The sequence below is a fragment of the Buceros rhinoceros genome, unplaced genomic scaffold, assembly GCF_000710305.1.
Source record: "Buceros rhinoceros silvestris isolate BGI_N320 unplaced genomic scaffold, ASM71030v1 scaffold17534, whole genome shotgun sequence".
Taxonomy (NCBI): domain Eukaryota; kingdom Metazoa; phylum Chordata; class Aves; order Bucerotiformes; family Bucerotidae; genus Buceros; species Buceros rhinoceros.
Window position 1 is genome coordinate 21,576 of NW_010410429.1, and position 24,733 is coordinate 46,308.

The following is a 24,733-nucleotide window of genomic DNA, read 5'->3' on the forward strand; positions in this document are numbered from 1 at the left end:
CGTGTCGCAGGCTGCCCAGGGCAGTGGTGGAGTCCCCATCCCTGGAGGGGTTTCCCAGGCGTGTGGAGGTGGTGCTGAGGGACAGGGGGCAGTGGGGACCTGGCAGTGCTGGGAGAACAGACTTGAGGAGCTGAAAGGGCTCTTCTATCCAAAGTGACTCTGTGATTCTTTGAAACCTTTTTTTAAAATCTCAGTATTTCTTCTTTACTTGGCCAAAGCAGCAAACAAAGAGGTGAGGGGGCATTTAAGGTAGATGTTGTTTGCCTTGTGATCGTTCAGCATTTAATTCTGTGTGGTTCTGTGATTTCTGGAGATTGCTGTGCTTGTTTCTTGTACCGGTAAAATGTTCCATGTGGTAAAAATATTTCAGGATGTGAGTTCTGTTGGTTTATGAATTGCTTGACATTTTGTCTGGTGGATCTCAGGCTTTGAACTCAAAATTAACAATTATCAGGGAGTCAGTTTGCCTCGATGTGTTTTATTATGAAAATTTGAGGCTTTGGATTCATAGAGGAGGGAAGTACATTTGCAGGTGGTAATTACGTGTGATGTGGAACTCTCTGAAGTGCAGATAGTGTAAAAAAAGGGATGTATTTCTCATTCCCCTTCATTTGTAAATTATGCACCAATTATTTAACCCAAATTTGCGGAACTTCCCCTAGCCCTTATTGCTGGGCGGTGGCCTGCAGCTCCTGCATCATTCTCGTCCTGGAAATGCTTCTTCCGTAAGGTTTGCAGTGGAGGATGCTGTTGGCCGCAGTAGCTGTGCAATTTGTCAGCCTCTCTTTTCACTCTCTTACTGCTTTGCCAACCTTTAACTATTTAGGAATTTCCCATAGTGGAGCTCTGCCGTGGAGGGTTTTGTCGGATGTTTCTGTCTGTGTTTTGTTAATGTGTTTTTATGCAACATGTGTTCATAATCCTTTGTGTTCATGCATAAATATGTTTTCTGTGCTCAAGTATGAAGAGAATATGTAGTTCTGGGTACTTTAAGGCAAGGTCGTCTCTGTCACGTCTGCCTTCCCACCAGGGAAGGAGCAGGACTTTCTAATGATCCAGGACACATTGGAGAAGATGGAAGTCAAAGGGCTTGTGCTCGCTGGCGGGAAAGGGAGAGAAGCATGTAGGCATTAGCAGAGAATTCCCAACAAACCGCAAGCTGCTGAAAGGAGGCGTTGACAGAACGGATGTCTTACCTCTCTGTGGTGATTCACCCAGGTGCTGATGGCAGGTCCCCAAGCCCAGGTTGTGCTCAGGGAATGTCCCGAAGCTGTGCAGCAGTGAGAGCGGTCGTTCTCCCAAACAGGATTTCCATGTCTTTCTTTACTTGTTTGGCAGCTTTGTTTGTTTTTTCAAAAATGGCCTAGAAAAGGCAAGTTAAGGCACAAGGCCAGACTCTCAGAAGTCAGGAAATGCGAGAGAGAAGGCAATCAGACAGTCTTAATTCAGTCTTAGTTCTTATGATGTCCTTGGCAGGCCACCTCAACTAGGTGGGTCGACTGTAGGGTCAATTTTTCTCTAGGAACCCACCCCATGACCACAGGAGAAGACAGGGTCATGCTTTGCTGACGTAGTGGACATATTTTTTGCAAATGCTCACCAGCGATATATATTCTATTTCTCCACTTTGAGTCCAAGTGTTCAACTGGTAAAGCACCCACAGATTGCTCGGTGTTGCAGGGAAAGCTCCGTGCCTCCAACCAAAACCCAGAGGGGAAGATACAGGAGAGATACTGGAAATAATGTCATTTTACAGTAATTTGTATCTGATCTGTGCTGAAAAATAGCCCCCACTAGCTGCTTTGTTGTTACTTCTAATGGGGGATGTTGTATAGACTGGTTTCTTATGACCAGGGTGATACTCTCCACACCAAGATGTTTCAGCCAGGTTTCAGATGTTACCTCCCAGCTGCTGCTCTATTGGGAAGCAGCAGCTCCAGAGCGAGCAAAGGCAAAACTCAAGCGACTGCCACCATCCTGGACATTGAGCCATCTTACTGCTCAAAGCAAACCTTGCGCTTTCTGTGCCAGCGTCGAGCCTGGCCTCTGAGTTGGTGATTAAACCAGTGGCCACGTTGGTTCCATGGCACCTGTTCCCGAGCTCTATTGTCAGGAACAGGTAAAATGAAGTTTCACACTTCTAATCCACCTGGAATGTGGCAATTACCACTGGTGGAGCTGAACCCTGCATTCCTGGGGGATTACCGCCCCTTTGCTCGAGCTGATTAGCATTTAGACTGCTGGAAGCCTACACACCTAAACACAGATTTACATATCTGATTAAAACACATTTGCTGCCCAAGAAGCTGAGTCAGAGGGGTGGGTTCTCCCAGCTGCCTACAAGCACAGTCAGGCGCACACGTTTTGTCTTGTCTAAGAGAGAAGCAGGGGCTTTAATGCAGGAGCTGCTGGTTCTACTGAAGGTCTTTCAAACTCTTGCTTGTATAAATCCAAATCCTCTGCAGCACACGCTGACTCCGTCAGCTGAAACCTCAGAGGAGAAAATTAGGCATGCACTTAGTTTCCATTTCTTTTGCAAACAAGCACCTCCAGAAATCAACATCCACTCGTCTGTGCTGCAGCCAGCCATGAGGCCACGCAGGCGTCTCAGTAAAACTCAGTTTAGAGCCTACTGAGTTCACCGCATGAAAGCGGTTTCCAGCCAAATTTCCCAATTAAGCCGCCGTCAGCTTTAAGAGGCCCCGACTCTACCTGCCGCCTCTTGGAAATGACCATCTCTTCCTCCAGCCTCTCTCCTGCGTTTGGGAAGGAGGAACAGCTCATAGTCTCACTAAACAATATTCCACATTTTGAAATAATTACTTAATGTGGTGCTTTTCCTAGCTGGGTAAGTTCTGCAGTGGTTATCTTACAACTGAGCCCTGTCCAGGTTTCAATTTCTATTAAATAAGCTAAATCAACAGCATTAAACAGTTGCCTGTTTATTCTTTTTAACAGGAAATGAATTTAAAAGAGACGCAGCCACCCGTGAAGAGCTGTTGAAAGCAGCGATTGATGGAAGGGAGGAGGTGGTTTCTCACCAAAACCTTAAAAAACCAAACAAACTGTGCATAAAAAATAAAAAATGATCACTTTAAAAATAAGGAAAATTTAGCTGTGAGCATTTCTCTCTCTTTTCCGACTGGTAAATCACGGCATGCAGAGGGAATGCCATGAGGGAAAAAAAGAAATGAAAATGTGATCCAATCAATATTTTATTATATAAGGAGAAATAAGTGAACTTCAGGGAGAAAAGGTAGGAAAAGGCCCATGGCAGGGGGTCAGTGGCAGGATGCGAAACCTTCCACCCCCATGTTGCTAGCTGAGATTTCCCTCAGGCTGGGGGAGCCTGCAGCTGCCCGGCGGGTGGGAGAGGTCCAGTGAGGACTGTAGCTCATCGTTTCATGAGGCTCGGGGAAGTCCCCCTCCGTGTGTGCTCCCACACGGCCCCATTGCACCAGGCTTTGTAACAGCTCCTGACACTGGCCGTGGCATGGATGTTTGCTCTTGGTGGCTTAAAGCAGTTTCCTTGTCTTGAAGTTCTTTGACTCTGGCTGCAGCAAGAGGTGATATCTGAGGCCAGATGAAACCAGGAGTAAGTGGAGATCCATCCCAAGGATGCTCTGCCCTGGAGCTGCCTTTTAGTGTCCATGCTCCATTCTTTAAAGTGACTCTCTTTTGGGGTGCACCAGCAGGGAGGCAGCAAGGCAGGTGGCTCTGGGTGCTTTTTTTCCTTTTTTTCTTCTTGTTTAAGGCATTCTGGCTTCTCCTTTCTCCTTGCCTGTGCGTTGCCTCTCCTCTCTGCCTTCACGCCATGGGACAAGCTCCTGCTCCAGCTCATTGTTTGAGAAAGCTTCTGATTTACCGTGAGCTCTTCTTTTCCCTGGTCCTTATTTAAAAAGGTGAAGAGCCCTTCATTCAGCTGCTTCTCTTCCACAAAAATGATTGTGGGAAGGAAGGGCAGGCTTTTCCCTCTGTCAAACGTCAGTTTATGTACAAAGAAATAGATAGGCCTGAATGTGAACGAGAGCCTATTTACATCTGGTACAGTAGAGGAATCGTTTGGGATCTCTTCATTCTTAGGCAAAGACTATACTGGAGTCTGCCAAGAAAGAGTCAGCTTTGAAATACTATTTTCTTTTAACTGTGAATAGGATTCAACTTCAGTGGATGTTCACTGGAATAGGATCCTCTGTGGGACTGATAAGAGAATGATGCCGTCACTGTGGCTTCCCCTGATCAGGTCCTCCCGGTCCTCCCATGCCCACCTGCAGCCTCCTCAGGAGCTTCATTCATTGTGGCAACTCCCTGACTGTGGGCAAGGATGTGTCCTGGCCGTGGCTGAGCCAGAGCTGAGGACCCCAGTGCTGGGGTGCAGCATGTGGTCTCATGGCCAGAACCTCCTCCTCTCAGGAGCTCTTCCCTTGGTCCTTTAGTTTCCAAAGAAAACCTGTTAGTGTGAGCTTTTGCAGATACTATTTTCCTTTCCCTTGTCATGGCTTATCTGCTTTGGCAAGCAAGTATGAGACGTTAGAATGATTCAGGGCTTGGGAACCATTTTCACTTCCAGACTGCCGTGATCCCAAGCCTGGCCTTCCAGCTCCACGCCACTCACAGCCTCTCTGCTGGCACAGACCTTGGAGCAATCAGCAGTCTCGTGGTGCTCCAGGATAGCAAACGTTCCCCGGAGAGCTTGGCAGCAGGAGTCAGGATTTTACAAAATGCACCTCAAATCACACTGTGGCTTAAGGTTAAGCTGGGATCCTTCGGTATTCAAGAGTATATCAATACAAGGATCACCAGTAGTGAGTATCCCTCCCCTGGGATGGGCTGGACCAGAGCAGAATATAACTGTGGAAGACCAAAACGAGATAGGAGAGCTGCAGTATCTGCTCCACTACCCTGTGAGTGGGGCAGTGTGTCATTAAGTCCTTGGAGATCCTTGTGCGGGCAGAGCATCCCCTGGCAGGGTGGGCTGGACGACAGCTACAGCACAGGAGGAGGCCAGGGAGCATCAAAAGGTCTGCAGAACATCCCGGCAGGTATGTGCTGCTGACAGACCCTTCGGCTTCGGGAGAGAAGAAGCAAATCCAGGCTAAAGCTGTTGCCTTGGCAAGACTTTCCAGGCAGGGATACAACCTGGCATGAGTTCTTATGAGGAAAATCTTTCTGATGTCCCAGGGAGAAACTGACTCTTAGGCAAACTACATCTTAAAAACCATAAACAAACCTGAACGTGGAGAACACCAGGTGGATTGAGGCCTCCTAACTTGAGCCCCAGTTCTTTAGAGATTTCCCGATTTTCTTTTGAAATCACTGGATGTGAATTTGAGACGCGTGGTGAAAGGGGAAGAATTACAGCTTTCACATTCATGCACAATTTACCTTTTTATTTTCCTTTATTATCTGGGGGATATTTGGTAAATCAAGCTCCCCTGGCGGGGTTCAGGATTCTGATTCTATTTGTGGGGTCCCGTTAGTAGCGAGGCAGTAAATTACTGCTACTTTGTTTGAAAATTTTTTTAGCCACAGTACATTAGCTCCTTTTGTTTGCTTTTCCACTGACAGAGTGTACGTTTTTATTTGAGAATTTGTGTTACTTGAATGTCTCATTTATAAATAATACAGGGTGTGAAATTTGAAGGTCACAGAACACAACCCGAGACAGAAACCACCCTGACTAACGTTAGGCATTTGTGGCAAAAATCTTCCGCAGAACGCGTCCCTTACTTCGGGTTTTTTAGGTAACCTCGGTGCGTGCAGCGAATATCTGACCAGTATACATAAGGTAACTATATATAACAACCCTTCCTGGCTCATCCAGCTATCTTTGTTTATTTGAAAGATTGATTGATCAGAGGGTCAAGGGACGTGTTTTATTGTAAGTTTCTGTTCCAAATTTCCTGACATTTTTTGGTTTTTAAAAAAATAGACCTTTTAAAGGCACAGAAAGGGCTAATAAGAACCAGATCCTGAAGTGATGCTGTGTCAAAATGTCAAAAATAACAGCTTTTCTTTGACTCTACGGCATTAATCTTAAGGCACATACCTTTCTCTACACCCTTCCTTTAAGCTGGGTTTTCAAATGTGGCTCTTTACTGCAGAGCAGCTTCTAAAGTGACAACAAAATCCATTGATGGTTTTCAGTAGTTGGGCTTGTAACTGGATGTGGACATTTGTTTACCGATTCCAAATCACTTTTTTGAGATAAAGTTTAGAGGCTTCCAACTTGTGCTATAAAACTGGTTCCTGAGTAAAGAAAAGCTTTGTTTCCCCTTGCCAGATTGTAGCATCAAAGCTATCACCAAGACATCTGTCCTTAAACCTGGAAGTCAACTCATAAAAGGAGAGGCAGATGTGAACTCTCAGATGTGTATTAAGAATTCACGTTGGTGTGAAGGGCGGTGAGTTGTCCAGTTCCTGTCCAAAAGTGGTGGGATTCAGGTGCTCAGGCCCAGATATGTTTTTGGAGTTCTGTGCTCCAGTTTCCCTCCACAAGCCCTTCCTCATCTATGGCCCAGGGCAGTCTCTATTCTGCTAATTATCAGAAAGTGGCAATTAATTCTGAGAATGCCACTACAGTGGATGTCACACATGAACATCTGAAAAGCCATAAAACGTGGGATAGCGGTCAGCCTGCTTCAGTTCAGTAAATGATCCTCAGGTGACACTAAACCCTCTAGTGTCTGGGAGAGTGTCTGGGAAGGGAAAGCCCAACCCAGAGCTGCAGCGTGGATCCCAAATTAAGTCTTGCACATACACATCACTGAGGAAACTCGCTTGAAAATGAGCTGGGCAAGCAAAGGCAGGAGAGTATTTCCTTTTGTCTCAAGACAGTGACACTGAATATTTCCACTTGATTGCCTGGACTTCTTTGTTATTCTTTGTATGGGTTCCCAAATCATGGGTTGAGTGGGGTGTCCCTTTCCTCCCACTGTCATCCCTCCACTTTTATCCATTTAAAATGGGTGAAATTCCAGCCGGGAGTGTTCCTTTTGCCCTTTTCAAGAAGGATCTGTCAGTCAGACCCACAGATCGGACCTGCCAGGAGTTGTCTTCCTTCATGAGTTCTGAGCTGATCGAGCCATCCATGGTTCATCGTTTTTCCTGCTATGAAGTATGTGCTCTAACTGTGGCCACACTCCAGTCAGAAATCCTGCTGGTTCCTTCTTTAGCTTAAAACTCAAGTTGATTGAACATGTGGAACGCCCAGCAAACCCCTCCAGCATCTTCAGGCTGGGTGGGCTCCGCATTGTTGACTTTCTTCAAATAGAACAATTCCTTATAGAAAATTTCCAACTGTCTGAGCTCGATGGTGATGCTGATACATGCGAGTACAGGGCATGTCCAAGAGTAGCATCAGATGGGGCTAACGCAGATAATCCAAAGCTCAGAATGAATGAAAATGCTTCTTTCCAGAAAAGTATATTAAATCAGACTGACAGCGTCAGACTCTCTGATGTGCCCAACAGGCTCTTTCCCGTTAGACAAAGATTATCAGCTCTTTAAGTTACCGATCAGTAAACGTATCTGTCTTGGAGTCTCTGTCCGAGACACTTTTTCTTCTTGCCAAAGTATGACGAAGAGCCAGTGATATGCCAAACCTGGTGTCCCAGCTGCCTTGTTCCAGCCAGGTTGGGTGGTTGCTTTATGTGCTGCAATGCAGATTTGAACTGTCAAATCCAGAGTTAAACTTATTCTCCAGAGCAGCAGCTGGAAACGGTGCCCCCGCAGCTGTAGGGTTACTGGAGACAAGGTCTGGAGATGTTCCCTTTCAGAGAAGTGTGTTGTTACATGTCTATAATGGGAAGTAACTTGGCACACTGGCCTCTCTGTTGCACCTGGATTAAAGCTGTTTTCAGGCTTATGATGACTTGGAGACTTTAATTTTAGCTTTTCTTTGAAAATTCTGGAAGATCAGAAGGGCATAAAGAAAAGGATAAATGAAACGACAATTCTTCTCATAAAATCAACATTTCAGGGTCTAATCCTGCATCCCCATTGTGCTTTAAACACCTAGTGAAATCAGAAACACGCAGTGCTGGGGGGAAGAAAGGTCGCACTGTGGTCAGCAAAACCCTCCTCCGAGCAAAGAGTGTGTTACTGCTCTAAGATGTGTCTCTGGTAATTTAAGATAGAGTAACCATGTGGTCACAGAGGAGATTAACATTCCTTAGCCAGCAAGGACGAGCTTTTATTTTGAAAGCCACCTGGGTTCCACTTAAAAGTAGTAGAATACCTCAGGATTTATTACGAGCGGGCAGGCTCCTATTTAACAATGTCAAGACGGAGCTGTGGAAATACACACGCTTTTCTTCTTTGGAGACACGCAACGCTCTACATTTCGTCCTTGCACAGCTGTTGCTGTTCTGTAACATCAAACCAGCAAAAAGTTAGGCCATGAAGGATACCTAATATTTGGATTTTATACGCAGTGTCTCCAATTTATGCGCCTAGAATCATGAAGATGACTTATGATGTGTTGTGTTTGCCTTGGCAATGGCTCAAACCCAGAAATATATTTCAGGCTTGGCTTTCCAGATATTATCTCAAGTCATTTAAAAGTTCATTATAGGGCACCCGCTAGTGCTGCTTTAGTAAAGGGGCTGTCAGCATTTTTCAAGGCTTTATAACTCAGCCATTAAAAAAAAAAAATTCTCTGTGGGCTGAAACTTGGCATCCAGGGTCTGGGCCCAGCAGTAAACTGTTTTTACAAATTAAAAAAAAATCGGTTTGACCATTATTAAATTATAGGTGGGCTAAATTTTATTTAGAACTTTTTTAGGCTATTCTCTCATACTTCTGTAAATTAAAATGTTTCCCGAATGTTTTTATAGAGTGCAACTCTAAAATACGGACCAGCTTTTGTAAGGTTCTCGAAACCCTGAGATTTAACTTAAAATGCAACAACAGCGCGCTTATCCCAGCGTAGCACTTTTCACCTTCAAAGTGCTTTACGAGCATTATCTCATTAATGTACATAACAGCCTCCTCATGATGTAAGAGGGATTATTATCCTCAATTTATAGCTGGAGTGATTGAGCCAAAAGGTTTAAGGCTGTTTTTAAAAGGACTTAGCTGCACAAATCCCGCGTGAGCTTTGATTAGCTTTGGGTGTCTACTTCCCTTTGGCTCTTCGAAAAATCACAGCTGAAGTGATTCACCCAAGACTGCTCAGAGCCAGGATTAAAACTCAAACTTTCCAAAGGCCAGTGCCACTAGACTGGTTAATTCTCAGAAGTGCAGTAATTACTTCGTACGGAAGAACCATTGTGTTTCTAAGAAATTATTCGTTAGGTCAGAGGCAGTCAGCTCTGGGCAGCTGGGGAGCTCCGTGATGGCAGGGAGGCTGTCAAGTGAAACGTGGTAAAACGTGGTGTGCCTCCAGACCATGGCCGTGCAACACATCGGGTGTGCAAGCAGCGGGCCTGCCCCAGCATCAGAGGATTGCTTTGGTTAGAAGAGCTCTCTCATCTCCTCGAGTCCCCCTGCTTCCCAGCCCTGCCAGGTTCCCACGGACCCCCGTCCCTCAAAGAAATGGCTCCTCAGGGACAACCTCAACCTCCCCTGGTGCAACTGGAGGCCGGTTCCTCTTGTAACTTGTTACTGGGAGCACAGATCAACCCCCCCTCACTACCTCCTTTTAGGAGGTGTCATCAGCCCTGTTTGCCTTCCGCTGAAAGCACTGAAGGAGGATTTACCCTTGTTTTTCTTGACCTTTGGTCCCAGAGGAGGAGATGTTAATGCTGATGGCACCAGAGAGTGACCAGGGCGGTGGCCCGGACAGAAACTTGGCTGCAGGCAGGAACTGTGTCATATGTTCTCTGCATAGTTGTTATTAAAGGGAGAGGAGGTGGCGGTAGCTTTGTAGATTTGATGGGCTTTGGTAGGTGGGAGTTAGACACAAGTATTAAAAGTAAAATTCGACATCTCTTCAGCCCCTCCTCACCAGGCAAGGGCAGCAATGGGTGGCTTCTGTGCATGCCAGGGAAGGAATGGTTGTAATTTTGTTTGCCTCAGTAACAGTCCAAGGTTCTTTGGAAATTCTGTTAGACCTTCATCTTGTTTTCAGTTACAGAACTGCTCTCTCTGTGAACAAGGTCTTCTCATGAAGCTTCCGATTGCTTGAACCCTGCCTGGTTTAATTCTCATCTCAGGTGATCTGCTCGATCTGATTTGGATGCAGAATGGTTGGATTTGAGGACTAAGCTGAATTTAGCAGATGCATTTTGGTTTGGTGTCTCTGTAGTGGTTCCTGGAGGAAGGTAGAGAACACTTAGAGGACTCAGAAGCTTCTGATGCTAAGAGGCTGTTGCTGTTTGTACCTTTAGAGAAGTTGCACCATAGCTCTTCGTTACAGCCATACTTTCTCACTGACTTACCCTTCCTACTGATGCTTTGAAACCCTTGTGCAGCTTTTGGAAACCTTCCCTACATCCTTAGTCCTTTATTTGCTTCTCCTGTATACCACGGAACCTTGAAAATATTATATTTACTGTGGTGTTTGTCAGCAAGAGCATCACAGGACTGAGGCCATTCTGTCTTCTGTCTGGGTTGTATTCTAGAAGACTGAACCAGTCTTTGAAACGTTATCAGGAGTTATATAAATGGCTGTGCTGTACATTGGATAATTAAATGCAGTTTTCCAGCTCCACGCTATTAGCGTGACTTTATTAAACCCAGATTGCGGACAGGACCTGCGAGTACGTGCGCTGACCGAGATTGTGCTTCCCGGGGAGGTTATTAAGATAGCAAGTCAGAAACATTTCTAGTCTTGCAGTCAAGCATGCAGAAGTGATTGTGGAGAGCTGAAGACTTTCCCTGGCAGAAGACATTGGACCCTGTTGTCCACCTTCACCATGGGCCGGGCTCTCTGCCCTTTTTACTGCATACACAGGTTTCCTAACGAGTTACACCCATGGGAGCGTAGGTAACAGTCGTATTTTCAGCAGTTTCATACCTGCACATTAAAAGGATAGTTGAGCAGGGAACAAAAAAATGCGTGGGCAGAGCCTTTGTGGGAAATGTTTATCCTCACGGCTCCTCGGGACCAAATGAGCACAGGGACGCCGTGTGTGAAGTGCTCTGCAAACAAAGGGTAAGGGCTGCAACAGATGGAACAAAGGAGAGAGATATTGCTGTGCACAAAACAGCATAAAGGGAGCAGCTAGTAAGGACATGATTAAAATAAATAATTGGGGAGGTGGATTAGTTAGGCGTTAGTTGACTAAACTATCTTTATACATGCTGGAGTTTTTTTCATACTTTTAGGCAGGCTTATTGCTGGAGTTACGGTGGGTGTACCTGAGAGCAGTGGAGCATAAGCGACACAGCACAGGTCTACTTAGTGATCGGCTTTTCTTGACCTCCCGGGTTGGCTCTGAGAGCGCGGGAGCAGAGTACAGCCTCTGGATTCCTCGTTCCTTGGCCACCCTGCTGAGACAGCCAGCAGATGACAATGGGGTTTGGCCACTAATGACTGCAGTTAGGTTTGAACCTGTGACATGGAGATGAAAGCCTGAGTATTCCGTTCCCCAATCCATCTCGCTCACTGCCTTTAAAGGATTTAATTAAATGTTGAATACAGTTAACTAGAAACAGTCCTTTTCCTGGTCGATGCAGGATGAAATAGCACTTGACAGGAGAAGGCAGTGCTCACCGGTGGATTAGAAGAGATTAATTTTGCTAAATTTTGATTTAACATTCTCTGTCTTAACAAAAGAATTCTTCACCTTCTGCTTGCGCTTATCATAAGACCTATTTCAGATTTAGGATAAGCTTCAGTATCCTAGTGAGAGAAATGGTCAGACAAAAGTCTCCATCTCCTAGATATGATCCTCATTACTCATCATACAGCATTACTACGGTGCAATGGAAATTCCACAATTTGTTCCTTTTATTGCCATGCAAATCTGCGTGAGACCCATTGCCTGTCCTGAACCATCAATTAATGAGTATTACTGGTTTTTACTAAACCCGATAACCACTCCCTTTATTTCCCTTTCAAAGACAAGCATGAGCTGGAGGTCTTTAGTCACGCTTTTTTCTTTCCATGTAACAGATTACTTCTTGACGCTCGATGAACCCATGAATAACATCACCACCACCCTTGGCCAGACTGCAGAGCTGCACTGTAAAGTCTCTGGCAACCCTCCTCCGACGGTCCGCTGGCTGAAAAACGATGCGCCTGTTGTCCAGGAGCCCCGCAGGATCTCCTTCCGTGCCACCAGCTATGGGTCTCGGCTGCGAATAAGGAACCTTGACACGACAGACACTGGCTACTTCCAGTGTGTCGCGACTAATGGCAGGAAGACCGTCTCTACAACTGGTGTGCTGTTCGTGAAATTTGGTGAGTTTTCTCCTTTTAAGCTGCTCAAACTGTTCCTGAGAAAGACAGCTCTGGAGAAAGGTGTGTTTATCCACTGTGAATGAACATGTTGACGTCGTGGTATCAGCCCCTCGTCTGATTCAGCCTGTTTCTGGGAGCATCTCCGAGGCAGCTTTGCCTCTCTGCCTGTTTTTCCTTTACTCACTGGGATGCTCATGTCGCCAGCTGCAGCGGTGGCTTTTGCTATATAAAAGTGTCCTGGAAGCTGGACTGAAACAGGGGTGGTCACTAAACCGCAGGTTCATTAATATGCAACCTGGGTGTTTTCAGGCCAGAGGAGAAAAAATACTTTATTCTCAAGTGCCTGAGTGACCTCTTTTGTCTTGAGTGAGGAGAGTCAGCTTGCGGTGTAGATTGGAGGCATGTTGGTGAAATATATGTATATATACCTGTCAGGTGAAATAAGCACGTCAAAGAAAACGTTTATATTGAGATAATTACCTTCAAAGCTGATCTTACAACTGAGAAGATTCCAACTTAGAACAGGTTTTGTGCATCTACACCTCTGTGTTCAGAGGAAAATAATTCACTGAGATGAGGATGTTTGTACAGAGCCGGTGTTAATCCTCTCAGGAACTGGACAAATTCCTCTTTAGTTAAGCATTGGGGAGGCCACACCTCGAATCCCGAGTTCAGTTTTGGCCCCTCACTGCCAGAAGGACATTGAGGGGTTGGAGCATGTCCAGAGAAGGACAGTGGAGCTGGGGCAGGGGCTGGAGCACAATGCGCTGAGGAGCGGCTGGGGGGGTTGAGCCTGGAGCAAAGGAGGCTCCGGGGCGACCTTCTGGCTCTGACAACTCCCTGACAGGAGGCTGGAGCGAGGTGGGGGTCAGTCTGTGCTCCCCAAGAACAAGTGACAGGACAAGAGGAACCGGCCTCCAGTTGCACCAGGGGAGGTTGAGGTTGTCCCTGGGGAGCCATTTGTGTCCCGTTGGGGTTGTGCAGGCGTGTTGCAGGCTGCCCAAGGCCCTGGAGGGGTTTCCCAGGCGTGTGGAGGGGGTGCTGAGGGACAGGGGGCCAGCCCAAGGCCCTGGAGGGGTTTCCCAGGCGTGTGGAGGTGGTGCTGAGGGACAGGGGTCCATGGGGACCTGACAGCGCTGGTGGAATGGTTGGACTCGATCTTAAAGGTCTCTTCCAACCAAAGCAATTCTGTGATTTTATGAAGTAACACTCAGTGAATGATGTGTGTGATGAATTTCATAGTCTTTTTTCTCATACAGCTCCACATTTTGTAAATTCTAGTAAGAAATCAATCACTAGATGTTCTCTCATAGGACAGTTGTTGTCCTTTAGCCTTAAACACAGGAGGTTTTTACCTGAAAAATGATACTTTTTATAGATGCTCCTGTATAAAACAGTGCATGTTTTCTTTTTTCTGACTGGAGCAATATTTAAACTCACAATTCAGTTTCTCAAGAAAATATTAATATGAACTTCCCTGAAACCTGCTGCAGCCGACGCTGCAGCCTGCGCCATGCCGGTGGACACGCACTGCAGCCTGCCCAGCCCTTCCCGTAGCTGCCGGCGTAGAAGCACCGAGGGCAGTAACAGCAAAACCCTCTCTGCCAAAGCCCGTTGAGGCCAGAGCAAACTCCATCAGTGCATCTGAGTCAGGCCTAGGGTGAATAATGAAGATTGATAGGGGGAAATGATGCTGTTTTCTCCCAGCTGTAGTTACAACATGCTTTTGTACAGCCTCCTGTGGTTTGCTGTAAGGTGCCTGACCTGTCCGTTGTCCTCCTCTGCGGTGTTCTGCAGACAGTCACTGCTGCAGGATACAGCAACTGTGGCTCGTCTGATGAACTGCATAAACCCCATCCAACATGACAGGCTGTTACTTTTATCTTTTAAAAGGTTTTCAAAAGCTTCCCGCTCGCTACCTCACCATAACTCATCACGCTGTTTTTCTTCTGTCGCTTTTCCAGGTCCCCCGCCAACAGCAAGTCCAGGATCATCGTAAGTCATTTCATGTCTGTTATGTCGATTCATTCATCTCGCGCTTCAGCAGTCACGAGTTCATTTTTTATTTTGTGTGACAGGGGCACTTTTACATTCCACTTTAAGTCAGATAGTGTGGTAATTTATTATAACCGAATCATCCGTCTCGTAGATATATTTTCATGTTACCATGTCAACTCCTATTTCTTATCCTAGATTTCTTAGTTTCTAATATTATTACCTTTAGATCTCTGGTGCCTTCAGTCTTTGACCCCGTTTCAGTGTACCTGGGTATGAGTAGAAACTGATCTTCATACACATCATGGCCCGATCCAGAAAATATTTATCACTAGCAGCAGAATTTACTACCTAGGGACTTCTTACTGATTTGAAGGGGACTGGCAGTCGTAAACTGTATCTGTATCAATCTGTACCTGTATTAGTAAACTGTCTTAAAATGGTGTTTTTAAAGATCGAGTGCGTGGGTGGGAGTAGCGGCTGCTTTTTCAGCAGCTCGCTGTATCGTGGAACTCAAGTTTGGCTCCTGCTGCTGCGTCTGAGCAGTTGCCACACTGTTGTGTTTTGGCAGTTGTTAAGGGTCAAGGGACCGATTTACCTCAATTTACCTTAACGGTAACAGCTTCTCTCTTTGGTAGCTTTTAAGAACATGCATTTCTTTTCCTCTCTGGTTTCAAGATACATGCTCAAAGTTGCTTTTGTAATCCTTTATTGTTTTCAAGCGTGATATTCAACGGCTCTGAAATTTGAAATTATTTTTGTGATGGTGCATCCAGTTTATTCACCTCTTACATGGAACAGTAGCGCAAACCTGCCTGTCCTGGGGAGGGAAACTGCACTATTTGAAGAAAAATATTATACCAGCTAAATCATAAATTGAAACTATTAACATGATTATAAGGGATGCAAAACCTTGAGGATGTGAATGTTCCTGACTGGGCTTGCAGAAGAATTGCAGGATATAAATTAGGGGAAGAATCTGACCACAAAAGGACATGCTATGATGCCCTCTAATGGAACATCATAAAATGTGGTTTTGTCTTCCCTTTTGAAGGAACCCAACGTGAAATTACTGAGTTTGTTTAGGAAGGGGAGCTCTTTGCTTGGACTTGGGGAGTGTTCTGGGGAGGAGAGCTTCACAGTGCAGTGGGAAGTAGGGGCAGTTTGGAGACTTAACTAATGAGTGGAGAAGGTGTGTGCTTGTGTCAACTTCCACCTAGTCTGGGGGTTCTGAAATTGGTACAGTTGAACTGCATGTCCTTGGTGGTCAGAAACCCGCGGGAGAGCAGTGTGAGCACAGGAAGCAGACCGTGAAGGAAAAACAGACTAATGTCAGGAGAGCTAGTTTGGAGACCAGGAGTATTACACTCCACCTGAACTAAGCACTCATCTTCCTGCTCAACAGGGGCCTCTTTTATTCTGCCTGCAAAGCCGATATGTCCAGGGAACAAACAATCGCCGTTTTCTGTATGCACCACATCAAACATCAGATTGGCTTTAAAGTGGCTGGTTTCAAGGTTTTCATTTTGTTTTCAGCATTCGCTGCCTCTTGGTTTACATGTTTACGGACACAAAGGATGTGGAAAGGTGAAAAGAAAGAGAAGTGTCCTCTTTAATAGTTGACTTTATAATTCCTCAAAATCTGTTCCTTGCTGTTTGCTGTTCTTTCCATGCAAACAATGTCTTGAGTGTTGCGGAGCCTGCTCACACACAGCCATCTCCCCGGACAAATCTGTAGCTGTGAAATTACTGAAAATTCGCTGGAAGTGCCTGTGGTAAGAGCGAGCCCACATTACACAGGTCAGTGTCACAAAAAGCCATTTGAGGGATGACTGGCTGAAGGCAGCAGTACCCTTCAGCACAGAGTATTTTGTACAGCTCTGATGCATTTTCTTGTCTGAAACACAAGTTTATTTAAGTGGTTCTAGAAATTAAACCGTAATTTTTCTGTATTTTGATTTCAAATTTTTTCAATATGAAGAGAAGCTGGAGCCTGCTCCCTGTGAGACCCTTCAAATGCATGAGCACTCAGACTATTATGTCATTTCATAGTCTCAATGCCATTCTAGGACTCCTTATTGCTATTAGATGCGGAATAAGTTTAGTCATGATAAATACCTGCTTTTATCCAACCCCACCTATGCCAGCCTCAGATTTCAGTTCCAGGGTGATGGATGTGCTACATGGTCGACCTCCCTCCCCATCATTTCAGACTCGTGGGAAACACTTTCTTCAGGAATAGTCTGGGAAGCTGGGTCGTAAATATTGTCCTGCCATTTTTTTTCAAACGTTAGGGCATTGGTGCTGGTGCCTTGGCTAAACTGACTGTGGATTCATGGGTTAGCTGAATTCAGTTCCCCAAAATACATCCACGAGCACCTCTGTCTCTCCTCCCTGGCTGCGCAGGCTGACGGCTGGACACTCACCATACACCCTCACAGGGACATACCGTGTTATGAGACAGTGGTTAAATGAAGGCTAAATATGGAGAAGTGCTGTGAAGGATGTTGTAGAAATGGAAACTCATACTTGGGTTGTGTTTGTGCCTTGTCGGCATGAGTTTCTTCTGCGATAGAGCAATGAACAAAATCGATGGCAAGCAGCAGCCTACTTCAGTGGGAGGGCTTTCCCCATGTTGTCTTTATCAATCTACCATGAGTGGAAGGTTCTGTTCAGTTAAGGATTTAATTTGAGGATCATGTTTTTAAAAAAATCCATATGCTCAGCACTTCTTCTTCCCAGAATGTTTAGGTGCAGAGTTCTGCACTGATGTGATGGCAGAAAAATAGATGGGCCAGCCGTGACTGAAAAACAAAGAGGTTAAACGGATGACTTCTGTCAGCGTCTGCTTTGCAAATCGGTCTGAAGCGAGTGAAAGAGAATCCAGCAGAAACACACTGCTGCAGTCCACAAGGGCACGACGAACCAAGGTGTCGCTGCAGCGTGAAGCACTGGCTGACCTGAACGTCCTTCCTTTAGCTCTCCTGTGTTTGGCAAAGGTCAGCTTTAAAGCCCTTGTCTGCGAGGCCGTGGAGTTACATTCCGTTAATGTGCCCTGCTGCTCTGCCTCTCTGACGTAGCTTGAAGAAGCAGCAACAACTCTCCTGCTTTATAAATAAATCGTTATTTTATCTTTTGTTTTGCCGGAAGGTACTACAGATACAGCGCCAGCTACAAGCAGCTCAGTGAGCTGTGGGGAGAGTGCCAACGCCTCTGTCCCGCGGGCCGGATGCGTGCCCAGGAACCTGGGCAGCTCTGCCGGCTCCGGCTCTTGGACTGCTGGAATAGTTTCCGTAAAGTGGATGGTGTCAAGGGCACCTCTGCAACAGGCAGGACTCTGCGGCGGGGCCTCTTCTGGCAGATAAGGCAGGTCCTGGTGACTCTTGGTGCAAAAGGCCACCATCAGCTAATTTAGCCCCTTCTCTTTTCCATGGGATTTATGAATGCGAACTCGATTAACGCGACTGAATAATTCCAGGAAGATCAAGGGAGCATTTTGCTAGTTAACTTAAGTATCACTGTATCCTTGTACATTACCTGTTTCGGTGTGTGTGTACACACATATATAGGCACCACTGTAGCCATCGCTTCGAAAAAGTTCCTGAAAGACCCTAACTTTAACATCATTTTTGAATTTGCTTCACATCACTTTGAAACTCTCTCTTTATCCACCATACACGGCAAGGTTTGGTCCTTCCTAAGTGTAGAAGTGTGTATCTTAACCTCGGATTTGGACCTTTAAGGATGTCGAAGCGTGTCTCTTAACCTCAGGTCTCTGTGGTTGCCTCAGAGATCAAAATCAGAAAGGGCTGAGGTCAGAGCACAGCAGATTCCCAGAGATGAGAGAATTTGATATAACAATAGAGATACTCTGGCCTGGAAAACGGCTGTGTGCCCCATTTTTTCCATCATTATTGCCTTTTTTTTTCATTTGTATTGTTTCCACTTCTTGGGGCGATGGCCCTGTGCTTTCCCGGAACTTGACCTGCTTCAGGAGAAATCTAGGTATGAGTCACTGAAATGGGAGGAGGAGGAGCACACTTGCGCTCTGTCATGAGAGCTCTAGCTGAAGAGAAGATGAAAATGCTGTTTTCCTTGGTCCAGGCTAACAGTGAGCTAGGCAAACCCTGCTGGAGTGTAGTCCAGTGGGAAGAGTTCAGGGAAACGCTCTGTATATTCTATGTCGGAGCTGCACAAAACCAATTCATTGCATCATGAGGACATTTGAAAAAGGCTTTACCTGCAGGTGAAATAGTTCACACAACAACACAGACTTTTGACTTTATTATGGTGGAAACGTCGGCAGAATAACGTGGCACCTCTTGGAAGTATTCTGCAAGTTCACAAGACACAGAGGTTTAGGTTTCAAAGGAGAAAAACGTCTGGCTCATCACTGTTATTGCTCTCGGATGTGCAGTGGTTACGGTGCGGTGCAGAGCCAGCAGCGTGGATGTCAGTCAGGCTGGATGTGCGTACCATGGCCTGGCACCTCCTGAGCAGAGCACGTACAGCCCTTGTGTCACTATTGCTCTTGAACAGTCCTTTTATTCTTAACGGAGCCTGTTCTGTGTGTATAACCTAAACATGGTGTTGTTTTGTTCTTGTTCTAACCACTGGGAACGAGGAGAAGAGGAAAAGAGGAGAGAGCTGTAATTTTAAGGGGCATTTGATTCCCAAAATCAAATGGGGTGTGTGATTCCCAGAAATAGCTTGCAAGGCTTGTGAAACCACAAACCCCACAGGATTCTCCCATCCTCTTTTTCAGTGATTCAGATTTTTATTTTTCGCTTAAACACATCTGGGTTTTCTACTAAAACAGATCTTTTATTCAGTGGCTCTGTGTGGCTGGATTTCAACAAAATCGCATAACCACTGGCCACCATCCAGGTGAGACTTGGCCAACTGCATGTTTGATCGTGGAAGTCAAAGAGTAACAGAGAAGCTTTCCCCTTTTGGCCGTAGAAGTGAAATTTTATAGAAGAAAAAATGCTGATAAAGAGGCAAGAGCAGATTCACCACAGAGCCCGTCCAGCAGCATCCTGGGTCCAACCTCCCTGCCACTGCCCGCTGCCTGCCGCAGCAGCCCAGGGCCCCTGCGCCCCAGGGCTTGACCCCCAGGATCTTGGTGAAAGAGGAGTATTGATTTCCAGTCCTGTAACATGTTTTGTGGCTGCCACAGAAACTACCTCCTTAGTGGAGGTACGCGCTCTGAAGTGAACGTACCTGCCTTGCTTAGTAACGGTGGAGATTTTGAATGAGGACTGAAGGCACGTCCCGCGCGTTTCGGTGCGGGATCTTATAGCCTCGCGGCGCGTTCGTGCAACATACAACATATAGGATCCAAGACGCGAACCTGAAGTGGGATGTTGTATGTGGAGGCCAACACAAATATCTTTGTACAAAGAAGTCACGCGGCAAGGAGATGACGTCTGAGTGGCTGATGCTGACAGAAACCATGTTACGCTCTGTCGCATGACTTCATTCAAGTGAAAATGATACTCTCTTCGTTTTGCCAGAGTCTGAGAGTAGGGTTATCTGCTGTGAGCATGCCAGCCGTGGAATTGAAATGTTTCCAGGGAGAGCTGGACTTGTCCTCGTCACCGGCTCTTTGATCTGGTGCACACTTATCTCTTACGGCACTGTCTCACCTTTTCCCTTGTTCTGATTATTCCACTGTGATTGAGATGTTTCTGTAGCATCACAGGCAATAACGTGACGCTGAGCCACCAGGGCATACCAGGTTTAGGAGGGGACATGCTCTTGGACTCTCCTGAGCAAGCAAAACTAAATTAAAACCTCTGGGTAAATGTAGGACAGGGCTTAGGAAGCCATATTTGTGTCTTGTATTGAAGGAATTGGTTATAGACAGGATTCTAGTGTCCTTTTTATCTACCTCGAAGTGCTTAGGTACCTAAATATACACCTTATCTAAGAACTCCAGGATCCTTTACCACTTTGTCTCCTCCTATCTCCCAGACCACGAACAGGAAACTGAGCCAGAGTAAGATTAAAGGTGTGTTTCAGTTGCCTTAACTGCTGCAGTTTGTGCTACTTCAGGTGCAGCTGACGTCACACTGGTGACATTTGTCACCTTGTCTGGATTGGACCCCTGGGGGTGGCTTGCCCAAGCTATTGCCTGTGTAGCCTGTAATGAAATGGAGAACTGAATTTTGTCTCCAGCACAAACCCTGTGCCACTGGGTTGTTCTTGTTGGCTGTGGCTGTGCATCATCCACTGGTTTTCCAGTGAGCGATGCTGCAAAAATCTGAGCTCTTCACTACAGAGCTCTTCAGTTTTAGCTGAAGCTCTTATGAATTTTAGCTGAAGTGTTCCACTCTTATCTGCCTGTAGTGCAGACCGAAAGCCCTTCTGTCTTCGTGTGGCACAAAGGACAGGTATGACACAGTATGGGGACATAGTTCTATTACCTGAAAACAAATTAATTACTCTGATGTCAATATTTTTTTAAGTGGGGGGAGAAAGGATTAAAGTACGTTGTGACTGGACATGGGGAGCCAGAGTTCCTAATGCATTTCCAAAATCCAAGGGAAAAGACAATGTGTTATGAAGAACTGGATTTGTTTTCACTTTGCACAGGATCACCCATAGCAACTGCATAGGCAGATAAATGTTTGCTGTAGAAATGGCCTTTGTGGAACGCCACAGCCAGGATCTGAAGAGGACTCTGGCTTATTTCTACAAGGCTTTACTATGTCCCAGTTGCATAGTCAGTAACCCCTGACGTGGCACACAGGCTTTGTAGCAAGACCCCAGGAGACTGGGGATTTGAAACCTTGACTCCAGTATTTTGATCCCCTTGTCCTGAAGCCAACTTGTCCGCTGCTGAGTAGCACCGTTGCCTGCTCACCGCATCTTTTTTAAGCACAAGTGTACGCAGGCAGCTTAGTGCAGCATCCTGCTACACCCAGCTCACCTCAGCAGCTGCTCTGTGGTACCTAAGGACAGGGACACCAATTGCTGTTATCGAATTTCTTGGCTGTTTAATTTCTTGGCAAAATCAGTTCTCAGCTCTGCACTGAGCTTGTGTGACCGTGTTTGATAAGTGCTGAGAATAACACTGCAATGCGAATTTACGCTCTCAGTATAAACTCGGCTCAGATACTTTATTGTCACTTTTTAACACCTCAGGACATTTCGAATCCCATGCAGGAACCTGGAGGGCTGGTACATAAAGCGCGGATAGAGGGTGGATTCTCCTTTCTCTCCTGGTGGCTCTCAATTGTCGGTGTTTATACAAACACTTACAGAAATCCTGTAATTACAGAATTTGGCCCTGTGTTACAGGCTGTGCGCGTATTTTCCTGACTTATTTAAAAAGGAGCAAAATGAGGATCACTTTGAAGTTTTTTCAGTTTGGCAACAAAAGGAAAAAAAAACATCAGGAAAGGCTGAAAAGTTGCAATGCTTATGCTGATCATCTGCAGCCTTGTGTTTATGGAGATCACCTTTAGAACATTATGCACAGCTGGCAATTTGCATCTGACTAAGTTTGATAATAAGCTGAGTCTTTTGAGTTAAACCAAATAATCAGACCTGCCAATATTGTTCCTATTAACGCTATGTAGCCTTCGTGTCCCGCAGAGGCCTTTTTCCTACTGAGCTGTCTGGCAGAAGTTGTCTGGGTGGGAGTTCAACCCACCCCAGGACAGAGGACTTGTGCTACTAAGCTCCACGTTGAGGCTGCAGTTAAGGCTGGTTGGAAAAAAGTATTGGATTTGATGAAACATGTGGAGCCTTCAGTGTTTTGTTCTGTGTTGAAATGAAGCTGAGACCATTAGGCATTTTTCTCAGAAAATAACTGCTGCCTAGTCCCTAGCCCAGCATCTGCTCCCTGGGGAGGAGGAAGATGCTGGCTGTGCTTTAAAGCAGAGGTGTAACCTGGTTTTCCCATCTTGGTTTTCCCGTCTTGCATGTGGTCATTCCAGATACAGGCTATTCTGAAGCCAGCCCCCACATTCCCTCTGTACCGCTTAAAGATTGTGACAGTGGTTTTGTCCAAACCACTCTGTTTTTGTGAAACATTCCCGTTTTCAGGAGATGATGTTTTCTCTCTTAAGACAATTTTCCTCAAAAAATTATTGTTTCGCTCTAATCACATGAGCAATTTAAATGCCTGACAAGGATTTCTTTGAGCCTGAAGGCTGTGAGGCAAGATCTAACAGTATCACAATTAATTTTGCCCTTCCTGGACCAGGTCAGGTTACAGTCCTGGCTAAACAGAGCCCGCCTTTGTGCTGCTTTATTTTGGAAAGGACTTGCCCTGAATGTATGTCTTGTCCTCAAAGAGAGCAAATTAAAAACGATGTTTTAGAGTGTCCCTGAGTCATGTGGGATTGGACCTGATTCGTGTCTTGGATAACACAGTATCTTAAAGTTTCTGGCAGGGATTATTGGTCTGTTGTTTTATTTGTGTATATTTACCACACAGTACCTTCTTCAGTGGCTCTTCATCTGAGAGTTGCTGAAATAGGGATGAATACTGTTGTTTTGGGGAGAAGGGGTGTATCTGACGATGTAGCCCATGCGCAAGAACCTCCTCCCTCTCAGTCCCAGGCTTTTGGAGCTTTCTGTTCTGTTCGGGGGTTTGCTGGTCTATCTTAAGCAGTTAAAAAAAAAACCAAACAAAACTCAAAACACAACAAAAAGCCCAGCCTCCTTGATTTCCCTCCCCACCAGCCTGCAGTGGGATAAGACAGTCAATGAAAGACTTCTGGTGGCCGATTGTCCTTGCAGCACTTTCCGGGGCTCCCGGCAGTTTGCGCAGCCACGGGAGTCGGTCAGGTGGAAAGCGTGAAATAAATGGTCAAAACCAGAAACTGGTTAGTGTGTGAGGTCGTCTCCAAGATACAGTGAGATTCCCCTATGCCGTAAGGCCTTAAATTATAAGGGAAATCCTCTTTAAAGGCCTATAATGCTTCTGTGGTTGTAATAAAATATCCTGCATAACCAGGTAGTAAAACCTTAGCAGGGAAATCTCAATCTCGTTCTCATTTTGTTCTTTTACTTCAGTTCCCAGCTGTTGTTGACAACAGCTTAAACAAATCCTCTTTGGCTATTTTCAGTTTGTGGTGATGGGAAACCAAGAAAAGGAGGAGCCTTGAAGGATCTGTGAGAGCTTCATCAGATCGTACTGGTGTGCCGTGTCTCAGCTTACAGCAGGTTTTTGTTTTATCAGCCAGCTGCCAGCCTCACTTCAGTGGGCTGAAAAATGAATTAAGATGAAACAGTTGAAACATTAGGGTGGTGAAAGCTCTGATTGTTTGTGGTAGGAGTTATTCAAGGGAACAAAAAATAGCAATAATAATAATTACAGTATTGCAAACAAAGCGTGGGCACTGGAATGGGGTGAGGCAGTGTCTGTGGCCTCGAGAGATGGTTTTGTTTCCTGTCCTAGGCTCCCTTTCACCCACATGAAAAGTCATCTCTGTCCACATATAATCCCCTTCTTCCTGCCCCCCCCTTCCCATGGGCACTTCATGCTTCTCCTCCCCCTTCAAGTGGACTCAGCACCGAGCCTTTGCTTTTTCACCTAATGAGACATCCCAGAACTCGGACCTGGAGCTGTGTGCTGGACCGCTGCTTGTCCTTCCAAATTGCTGCCCAGTCAGGAACTGGGCAGCTGCAGATTTCCCGTCCTTAACCACCCCCCCCGGTATCTTTAGATCTTCTGAGTTCATTACTGGTTCCGTGATTATGGGGTGTTTCTTCTTCCACCTTGAATAATGTTCTACCTCCCTTGGGATGGCCCAGCATCCCTGCTGGGAGCAAGCTCCTCTGCTCCCAGCGGTGGAAGAGTAGAGACGTGCTTCAGGCATCCCCACCCTCAAAGCAGTCTCTCTTGTGAAGACCACCTGAAAATCCGTAATTTAGAAGGGCCACCCAATGCTGTTGGCAGCCGCACTGCAGTCAGCCAGCGTCAGGAGTGCTGTGAGCCAGAGCCTGGTGATGAAGGAGCTGTGAAGCCCACGTGAAGCTGGAGGGAACAATCCTCACCCTGAACTAACAGTGCGGCTCCTTGTTGCAAGGACGTGTCAATCACACCGAGCTCAACTTAAGAGTTTACCCTGGGCTTCCGCAGCCTTTAGGAGAACCAGTGGTTTCAGTCTTGGGGCAAGTGTTTGTTCAGTCTAGTAAAAACATTGAAAATGGGAATAAGTCTGTAGTGACCCAAGGTGCTTTCACTGCTGCAATACGGTGTAAAACCTTCAGCATGAGTTTCCCTCTAAGGATAACATCATTGCACAGCCCGTCTGCATGTAGTTACCTACTCAATTGCAATTAGTGTTACTTCATCACAAAATCATTAAGTGCGAGGAGGAAGATTATAAGGTGTTACATTATTTATCCTGATAATTAAAACCACGCACG

General features: G+C 45.9%; 1 protein-coding gene across 1 annotated transcript in view; it reads left to right on the top strand.

Moving 5' to 3' along the window:
• ROR1 (receptor tyrosine kinase-like orphan receptor 1) overlaps positions 1-24,733 on the top strand; it is a 53,401-nt gene that overhangs the window by 659 nt on the left and 28,009 nt on the right. Inside the window, exons 2-3 of the mRNA XM_010135625.1 lie at positions 12,062-12,349; positions 14,314-14,344. Coding sequence (XP_010133927.1) covers positions 12,062-12,349; positions 14,314-14,344 — 319 coding nt within the window. The remainder of the gene's footprint in view (positions 1-12,061; positions 12,350-14,313; positions 14,345-24,733) is intronic.